This window comes from Xiphophorus couchianus, chromosome 10, assembly GCF_001444195.1.
Source record: "Xiphophorus couchianus chromosome 10, X_couchianus-1.0, whole genome shotgun sequence".
Taxonomy (NCBI): domain Eukaryota; kingdom Metazoa; phylum Chordata; class Actinopteri; order Cyprinodontiformes; family Poeciliidae; genus Xiphophorus; species Xiphophorus couchianus.
In genome coordinates, this window is record NC_040237.1 from 1957306 (window position 1) to 1968042 (window position 10737).

Sequence of the window (10737 nt, forward strand, 5' to 3'; positions counted from 1 at the left end):
CCAGAAGGAATAATAATAATTTGTTTTGATTTTTGTGTTTAATTTTAAAGGTTTTTCTTATTTACATTCATTCATCTCACAGTGAAGCAGTTTTTTTGTGTGTGTGCTCTTGAAAATAATTTTCAGAACTTTGTTTTACATCTAAAACAAAACTTTCTTCTTCTTTTCAACTTAAAATTCTGAAACTGTTGGAGAAAATGATAAAAGTAGCCTACATTATGCACTTTCATAATAACAAATGGAAAGTCTTTAAATGTTTGCTTTTGTGGAAAAGTTACATTTTAAAAAAGCACTTGTAAAAGATGATAAATTCATGAGTTGTAAAGAAATGTATAAAAACGAATTTAAGTAATTTTAAATTCAGAAACAAATGTACGTTGAGAGCCGCCTGTTGGCCTGGGAGTGTATAGCAGCAGCTTAGATCGTTACTGCCTTGGTCCGGCTCTGTTGGGATTGTTTTAAAATGCTCTCCACATATAAATCGGGTAATTTATCCATTACGTTTAGAGTAAAAAAACAAAACAAAAAACACAATATTTTAGTAACTAAATAATTGTTTTAAAAAAATATAACAAAAGCGTACTACTTTCTTGTTTTTTCTTTTTGGCAAATTTGGATTTTAGATTTTTTATATATTAAAAGTGTTTGGTTCTGTAGGATTTTCCAAACTTCGTCAATTTGTTCTACATTTTTGAAAACACCTTAAAGGAAATTCCGCATACCTGTCCCAAAATGACGATCGATTTGGATGCATTTTGGTTTTTATTCGCACAGGCTGAAGGTTTTTTTTTTTTAAGCAATAACAATAAGTTAATTTCAATATTTTCCTTCACATCTGGGACTCAGAGTGAGGCAGTTTCCCAGTCCTCATCAAGCTGGTGTCGCTGTTGTCCAGGGCGGCGCAGTCCGACCACATCTCCAGCGTACCGGGCTCCAGAGCGGAAACAAAGCCGCCGGAGCACCGCGACAGGTCGCAGGAGCTGATGTGCAGCCGGCGGTCCGCCTGCCTCGGGCAGCACAGCAGCCTCTTGAAGGCCTTCCTGAAGTCCGGACTCCGGCAGTAGATGATCGGGTTAAAGGCGGAGTTCACGTAGCCTAACCAGTTCAGGAACACAAATAGGTTCTTGTCCACCATCTCAGCGCAGAACACCCGCACCACATTGACGATGAAGAAGGGCAGCCAGCACAAGGTGAACGTCCCCATGATGATGCCCAGAGTCTTGAGCGCCTTCTGCTCTCTGAGCGCCAGGATCTTCGACGGCCTCTTCTTGCACTTGGAGGTCAGTCCGGTTAGGGTGTTGTGGAACCTGCCCTCGCACTTGTCGATCTTCCTCAGCTGCTTTTTGGCCTCTCTGTACACCCGCGCGTAAACAAAAATCATGACCAGGAGCGGAATGTAGAAGGAAATGATGGATGAGGAGATGGCGTAAGCCCTGTTGGTCACAAAGTCGCAGCAGTGGGGGTCATTGTAGCAGGCGGTGTCCACGCTGTCGCGGGACCAGTGCATGAGGATGGGGAGGAAGGAGACCAGCCCGGAGATGCCCCACACCACGCACACCATCGCCCTGGCGCGGGCTTTGGTTAACAAGCTCTGGTAGCGGAAAGGTGAGGTGATGGCCACATACCTGTCGATGGCGATTACGCACAGAGTCTCTATGCTGGCGGTGACGCAGAGCACGTCCACGGAGATCCAGAACTCGCAGAAGAACGAGCCGTACATCCAGGAGCCGCGCACCTCCAGCGCCGCGCCAAATGGCACAACCAGAAGCCCCATGATGAGGTCCGCGCTCGCAAGCGACACGATGAACACGTTGGTGAGCGTCTGCAGCCGCTGCGTCTTGGCTATAGCCACGATCACCAGGATGTTCCCGAACACGATGGACAGGACGATCAGACCCATCACCAGGCTCATCCCGGCCAGCCAGTGCTCGGACGCGGCCGCAGCGGAGCCCGACGCGTCGGACGCCTCGCTCCCGGTGCCGTTGTGGAGGTTCACCGGCGAAGACGCGCCGCCGTCCCCCATGACGGGCTGCAGCTGCACTCTGAGCTCACACGGTTCGAGTTCATCAGAAGACCCGCAGCTCTTATCCCATCGCGCGTCAACTCCATCTGGAGCTCCCGCGCGGATCTGCGCCTGATGCCTCACCGGACTGGGACAGCTAGGCAGGCGGTGACATCACCGCGGCGCACCGGCCAATCAGGGAGTCCGGCTGGGTCCCAGCGGCGAGGATGAGGAGGCAAAGCGGCACCTGAGCGTCAAAATCCTTAAAACAACAGTTTCTCTCCTCTGAATGCGCATGAATACATTACTTAGAGAGACCGTTCCATGAAGAAAGCTTTGAGGACATGTTAAGCACAAGACAGGGGCGCATCCAGGACGTTTTAAAAGAGGGCCGTCCCATGGGGACAATAAAGGGCTGTTGATGTTGGAAAAGTTAATATAGGGAGGAGTTCCATCAAGCTTGCTTTTAAATGTTCATATCCAAAAATGAGACAATCCAAAATGTATTTCAATGATTAAATTCAAAGACTGAACTGTTTGCAATCATTACATCCAGTGGGATACAGTTACTTTTGATGCTAAACACTTAAAACTACTGGAAAAAATAATATATATAGCTATATATACAGTTTTTTCAAAAAATAGAAATAGCATATTAAAAATGATTTTAAAAGAGAAATAACGAGGAAGACTGCTTACTGTCATTGATATCCTCCTCAAGCAAAGCAAGCCACTAAAGAGTCAGACTTTTTACAAAGTGCGTTATTAAAATATATTCATGGAAAGTTTAGTGAAAGGAAAAAGTACGGTGGAGAAACACACACAGGCAGTGTTTTGATCCTACAAAGGTGTATGGAAAACGACTGACTTGAGAGAACAAAAACGCACAGAAGATCACTGCAAAAAGTTTGTCAGGAAAATTCAGCGGAAGGAAAAATTGAAGCAAAATCTGTTCAATAGCAACTGGAGCCAGGGATTCAGGAGTTACAACAAAGATGTTTTCAATAAATGGGCTAAAACTGTTGCATTTCTTGCGATTGCCTCCATGTCACGCTGCACCGATGCAGTAATTCATGCAAAATGGGAAATGAGGGAATTAAAGGGACAGAACATGAACATGCTGTTCAAAAATATAAGATTTTAGTTTAAAAAAATCTATTTTTATTGGTTGAATTTAATATTCTGTTCCAGAAACCAGTATTTTTTTTATTATATGAAAGCTAAAATAACACAGATTTAATGAGCCCTTGAAATAGATCACTCTATATAAGAAATATATTATATTATGTATTATTATATAAGAAATATGTTAAGTGAATAATTTAAATTGAAAAACAAAGTGTTTAAGCAGAGGCTACATCTAAACATGCTTTTGTTCTCACGTTATATTTAATGTTTATAAGTTATTTTAAAATCATCTGGTAGCACAATAGGCAGATATTTAGCAAATACATCTACATTAAACTTAATAACAGTTGATATTTCTGTGCTTCTGTGTTCAAATATTGCATGTTTGTAGCTTTTAATTAGGCTTACATTTTATTTTAGGCCCTTTAATTGCAGTTTAAAATTATTTGATGTTCCAATATAGCCCAGTTCACCCTCTGTTTAGTTTCTTTAAGTAAATGAACATTTTATAGGACGAGTGGAGCCGTTTACTCGTCTCCCTACCTGAGTGTTATATGACCGTTTGGGTAAAACTCCTTCAGACTGTGGGAACATGCGGTGCCCGAGACATTATGAACCACAGAGTTTCATCACTTGCCATCACAAACAAGATTTGTTTTCCCACAGGCCCAATTTATAATCTTTTTTCTTTTTTTTATCTCCAAGAATACATTCCCTGCACTTGAGATCCATCTCATCCACAGACCTGTGCGTTGCTTCACGGCAGCTGTGTTGCACCAAACGTATCTCAACGGGGACATAAAGCAGGCAGAGCTCGGCTGCCAGCCAGCCAGACGTTTCATTTCATGCATCCAAGTGAAGATTGCTGATCATTAAATACCAGCATGAATGAAAAAGTTCAGGTGTGAACTGGGGATGGACAGAGAATCTGCAAGAATAAAAAACTATTACTCTGGGTTTCAAAATCTACTTTTTGGAGATTGTCTGTTTCTTCAACTGAATTAGGACTATTTTGCACTGCGGAGTCCAAAAATGAAATCCATTTTTCTCAATCGGGTCTAATTATATCTAATTTGATTTAAAGAAATCTGATCTTCTGACTAAATTGATGACATTTTTGTGACATTATCAGTTCATTTCTGTTAATATTTCTGATCCAAAAAAATGTTTTATAACAGAGTGTATTAATTAAATAATACAAACTTGGATTTCTGTAAATTGAAGAATAATCACTGATAAGGGTAAGTACATGTAAATTGAAGATTAAGTCTTCACTGTGCAAAATATGTAGCTTCAAAATTACCATAAAACAGTTGACAATTTGACCAGTGCTATCATAAGCACTCAAATACTTTTACACCAGCCTTCGCAACTTGAACCCTGTGACCCCAGGAGCTGCAACAGAACTCGACACCTACCCAACAAGGCAACGCCCACATCCCCTCCAAAACTCTCTTAAAACAGCTGGATGTTTCCTATAGCTTGAAATGCGGAAAATGAAGTGATGAAGCTTTTTTCTTCCTGGAGGCTCAGTTCTTTGTCCATCCATCCATCCATTTTCTTCCGCTTTATCCGAGGTCGGGTCGCAGGGGTAGCAGCTTCAGAAGGGAGGCCCAGACTTCCCTCTCCCGAGCCACTTGTTCCAGCTCCTCCAGGGGAATCCCAAGGCGCTCCCAGGCCAGCCGAGAAACTTAGTCCCTCCAGCGTGTCCTGGGTCTTTCCCGGTTCCTCCTCCTGGTGGGATGTGCCCGGAACCAGGAGGCATCCTGACCAGATGCCCGAGCCACCTCAACTGGCTCCTCTCGATGTGAAGGAGCAGCGGCTCTACTCTGAGTCCCTCCTGGATATCTGAGCTTCTCACCCTATCTCTAAGGGAGAGCCCAGACACCCTGCGGAGAAAACCCATTTCGGCCGCTTGTATCCATGACCCAAAGCTCATGACCATAGATGAGGATGGGAACGTAGATCGACCGGCAAATCAAGAGCTTCGCTTTTTGGCTCAGCTCTCTCTTCACCACGACGGACCAGTACAGCGCCCGCTTCACTGCAGACGCTGCGCCAATCCGCCTGTCGATCTCCCGCTTCCTTCTTCCCTCATTTGTGAACAAGATCCCGAGATACTTGAACTCCTCATCTTGGGGCAGGACACAGTGCAGCTTGAGTGTTTTCTTTGATTTTCAGGAAGAAACACCTAAATAGGGGGTTGACGAGTTCAGAAAAATCTACAAAAGCATTACTACTCCTGCAGTCTTTTCAAAAAACCTACAAATTTCATAATATTTTAGTAGAAATTATGCATAATTAAGATTGAAAATGCACAAGTCTAATATTAACCTGCTAAACGCTGTTGATTGAAAAAAACAAAACATGTGGAAGTAGATGCTTCAGTCAGATAAGGCCAAAATGTATCTTTTTGACCAATATGCAAAGTGCAACACTTGGAGAAAGACTAAAGCTAGATGCTTTATTCCTTTGGTGAAACACCATGGTGGTGGCATCATGCTGCAGGGATGATTTCCTCAAGGATCCCTATCTGTTGGCCCATTCAATGTTCTGAAATCTAATTCAGAATCAGTGGTGAGATTTATGGGTCGAATACAAACACACACACACTAAATATTTCAGATTCTTAATTCTGTGAAATATTTAAGAAAATAATAAATTACTTCCTTCCACTTCAAAACTTATTTCTGTTGGTGTATAAAATAAAATAAAATAAAATAAAATAAAATAAAATAGATTAAATATTTGTGGTTGTAATGTGAAAACAGGTTTAAATGTTCATGCAGTACCAAGATTCTTTGCAAAAAGCCAAAATAATCAGTGGAGTGACAAAATAATGCAAGCAAACTGATTATCAAACAATGTTTGGGCAATAAAAGTGACATTTTGTGTTAGTTTTAATTGGTCATTCTTTCTTTTAATTTTGTAAAGGACGCTGGTAAAGAAACCAGAGATAAATCATGTGATTTATCAGGATGTAAAACAAATCAAACAGTCTCTGAAAGCAAACTGCTGTGCCTCCAGATCAATACTGGGGTAAAGAGTCAGACTGATTTCATTAACCAACACGGAGCAGCAGAAAGCAGGATTGTAAACTCTTCTGATGAATCCATTCGGCATGGATTAGATTAGCCTCCATCGCTTCAATTCAAGTCTTTCGGCGTGAAAATATCTGTGGAAAAGCTTGTATTGTGTGCACTTCCTTTTTGCTTTCTTTGCATTTTTCCCCCAGCCTGGAAGAAATATTGTCCACCACTCTGAGTCTGCTGATTCTCTGCACTGCAGCTTTCGTTTGCAGATATTCAATGAAATTATTTAAGCAACCCCAGTGGAATTGGTTGCCTCTTGTGCTTAAATATCTTCTCGAGTTGAAAGAAATGCAAAAATGGACTTTGGAGAGCGTATATGTAGCTAAAGTGGCACTTTAGCAAGTTTAAAAGTATTGCAGAAAGAGCAGTAGTGAATAAATGTTAGTACTTAAAGCCTCATTTGACACAGCTTGTCATTATTCAGTACAATAATTCGCCCACTTCCACAAGAGCATCCTTCACCACTGAGCAGCGACATCCCACATATCCTGACGTAAAGTCAGCACACTGGCTTTAGCTGAGAAGAGCGGGTTGTGCTTGACCTCAGCGCTTGACCCCGTGTGAACGCAGGCAGAGAGTCAAAAGTTTGAGTTCGTCATCTGTAGTGATGCTTGTTTAAAAATCGAACCTGAGGCAGAGAAACAGAGAAGCTACAAGAGAAATGTTCTGCTTTTATCAGTGTCACAGTTGGGAAATGTTTTCATCTGTTGCAGAGGTATGATTATAATTTAGTCACAATGAGTTTTCCCTGCAGTCAAATCCATGGGAACAAAAAAAACTAGAAGTTTTCATCATCACGTTAATAATATTTAATCAAGAATCCGGATAAAGGCGAGTTTTTGTAAGCAGCTAAAAATAATTTTTTCTCTTACAGACTTTGTTTTGTTTTTGAGATAATTGGAAATTAGTACCGTATTTTCCATCTCTATGAAAAATTGAGATGTAAAGGACTAATTACACCTTTACTAGTACTAATACTAATTTAAGTATCTGACTGTACTTAAACCAGATTTAAGTAGGTAGGAAGAATAAAAAACAAAATAAAATACAAATAAAAAAAACAACTTTAATCACAGAATTCCGACTTTTTTCTTAGAATTCTGACATTTGATCTCAGAAGATTAAAGTTAGAATTCTGAGAAAAAAGTTGGAATTCTGAGAAAACGTTTTAAATTTTGAGAAAATTTTTAATTGTGAGAAAAAGTCGTAATTCTGAGAGAGGAAAAAAAAGTCGAGAAAAGAAGTCGGAATTTTGATTTGGCCAAAACCCATTTTATTTTGTTTGGTCTCATGAAAGCTGTACAGTCCAACAAACTAATGAATCCAGTCATTAGTTTACACACATCCCAGTTCGATCCTAGTTATCAAACAATGTGGTGAAATCAGTAATTCCTTGATGAAAAAGTAATATTCATAAGTGAAAATATCTCTTCATGGAACAAGACATTTTTTTCCATAAGTTGAAATATTTTGTTCCATGAACATGTTATTTTATCAATATTAAGGAATTGTTGACTAAAAACCAACTCCTACGTCTTGCTGAAAAGTTACCTGTAAGTTAGTTTCGTCTTATTTCAAGTGTATTTAAAATATTTGCACTAGAAACCAGACCAAAAATACTTGGTTAGATTTTGTGTTTTTATAGTGTAGCGACAGTCGATCCTCTACTTAATACTCCAGCTGTATTATTATCCTTCATATGAGCATCTTTCTGATGTTTTGAGGATTTTTTTACATTTTGTTTTCTCCATTTATCTCATCGTACTCAACAGTATGCTTCAAGTTAATCAAGCCAGTGTGTGTGTGTGTGTGTGTGTGTGTGGGTGTGCGTGTGTGTGTGTGTGTGTGTGTGTGTGTGTGTGTGTGTGTGTGTGTGTGTGTGGCCTCTGGCAGCGATGCCAGCAGTTGGAATCAGACAGGGTTAATGATGCTGTCAGAACAACAGTGAAGGAGGCAGATAAGGGGCAGAAGGAGCAAGACAGGGGGGCAGCAGCAGCTCTTCTTTTATTACTTGGTTTTCACTCTGTTGTCTTTGAAAACAGATTATCAGAGTTAGACTTTAGAAACTTCCCACTCCAGACTCACACATGGTTCTTTATAAATAAACCATTGGGCCCATTCCAGTCAAGACACAACGTTTTATAATTACTGCCTTGGCTGAAAACTGATTTTGATGTATGTACTTGGAAAAAAATGAAAGTAAGGGAAGATCATTGGCTGAACCCAAAGGTTTACAGTTTTAGGTTCAGTTTTAAAATCTACAGTCATATTTAAGTCCCGGTAGGTAGGAAGAAATAAATGTAAAAGGCAGCTTTTCAAAATAAAACAAGCAACAACAAAAACACCAGTAAATAAAGTTGTAATATTAGGACTTTATTCTTGAACCACTTTATTCTTGCACTATAATGATTTTATTCTCAAAATATGACTATTTTCATACAACTTTATTCTCGTATGATTTAATTCTCATATGACTATTCTCATAATATTATGACTTTATTCTCATAATACTACAACTTTATTCTTGCATGGTTTGATTCTTTCAATTTTATTACCATTTTCTCAATTTTATGGTTTTTTAATTCATATTCTTAGCATGGCCCTAATATTCTGTCTACCATTACAACAGAAGATTCTGTCTGGTAGACAGAATATTCTGTCTACCAGACAGAATATTCTGTCTGATAGAATATTCTGTCTACCAGACGTAGTCAAACAAACGCAGACACTGAAGCTTTGTTAAAGATTTCAGTTGGGAGTCTGGTCCAAAGTGTGAACTTTTATGTGTTCTCCTCTTCCACCTCCTTCCTTCAGGACATTTTGGATAAAGTAGCAGCAGTACTAACCAAAAGACACCGAGTCTCCTTTGTGCCTACTGCTATTGTAACGCTTAATAGGATGAAACCTGCAGGTCTGCTGTACTTTCTTCAATGCTGACTAATCAAACGTGTGCTGTTCTGTTCTGCTGTCTGCTTTGTTTCTTGTACAGCATATACATTATGTTATGTATTAGTGTTTTATTGTGCTCTTCTTCTGTATTGGGCAGGTTGCAAATCTATTTACAGACAGAGATAATACAGTTACTACTGAACATTGGAACTATCAATATATCTACTGCAACCAATTACTAGCTTCATGTGAACAGACTCTCACAGTCCTCCCAGAAACTAAGTGGATTCTAGAAATATAAAATATAAAAAAAGTACTGAAAATATAAGAGAAGTGGGTGTAATGTTGTTTGGGTAAATATTCTGCAATAAAAAGCAAACAAAGAAACTCCAGAATAACTAATTACAATTAATTAATCGCTCATTTTGTTGCGTGCATTTTCACTGGAACCCCCCAATCATCAGCAGAGCAAGAAAATGGGCTAAATAACACAAATCCATGAAGCAAAATTATAATATACTGACAAACAGTTATGCTTTGAGCGTCTCCCTAAAATGTATTAACATTAACAAAACCAGAAACGGTTTGAACATAATGTCCTTTTTTCAGAATGACATTAATTCGTATTTCGCCCTCTCTGGAAGACACCATGTTCTTTCTCTAAGGAGTTTCTTTCAACAAAATTAAAAAAAGACTGTTAAAACAACACTTTCATTTTCAAGTCATTATGTTTTCTTTTCCTCGTTAAAGCAGAACCAGTTTGCAGGTCAGTTTGGTTGTATTTTAAAAAACAAAGTGAAGCAAAAATCTAAAACTATGGCGTTTATTTGTACCGATCCCCCGTTTACTTGACTAATCCTAAATAAAATCCCAACTGTATCAATAATACTAAATAAATTAGTAAGGAGAGTATAATTTGATATACAGTCAAATAATGTGTAATTTAATCTTAGCATAAATGCAGCTGTTTAATGACAAAATCTACATTTCAAGACGTTTTAGGGATATTATACCTTTTTAAAAAGTGTAAATATAAAATTTGACTGGTTGATTAGATAGGCAGGAAGGAAAAGCTCAAAAGCCTGCAACAACAAAACATAAAAACCCTCACAGTAACAAAGAGAGGGAATGAATTAAAAAATAAAGCAGGGAACAAAACAAGCAAGAAAGAATGAGTGAAGTAAGAAACTGGTATTCAAACTGGATGAATGACAGATAAATACATAGTTGTAGCCAAATTGGTGGTTGGATGGACAAAAAGATGGATGGATAAACAAATGTGAACCATGGATGGATGAATGAGATGAAGAGAATAAGGTCTGTGATCACAAATATCACTCAAAATTAATTCAGACGTGGAAAATTATCACTTTAAATTCCATAATTTTCCAGAATGAGTAAAACCTTCCAGTCACTTTGAGTCAGTGCAGCTGGATTGGAGTCAGGCTCCACAGATGAGGAGAAAATGAGCTGGCTTTGAGAAAAGTATGAATTCTATCACAAATCAGAACATTTCTGAAAACCTGTCTGTACAAAATCTCAGCAGAGGTGCAGCTTTCTTGTTTTGTTACGGCTCCAGTTGAGGTGGAGAAAATCCGGTTTCTTCTCCAACACTCAGAAGACAAT

General features: G+C 39.2%; 1 protein-coding gene across 1 annotated transcript; it reads right to left on the reverse strand.

The window, feature by feature from the left end:
- Nucleotides 1-781: 781 nt before the first annotated feature.
- On the reverse strand, nucleotides 782-3234 carry adrb1 (adrenoceptor beta 1). The gene has a single exon (XM_028030087.1). The coding sequence runs from the start codon at nucleotides 2021-2023 to the stop codon at nucleotides 830-832; it is 1194 nt and encodes a 397-aa protein (XP_027885888.1). The 5' UTR covers nucleotides 2024-3234; the 3' UTR covers nucleotides 782-829.
- Nucleotides 3235-10737: the final 7503 nt, after the last annotated feature.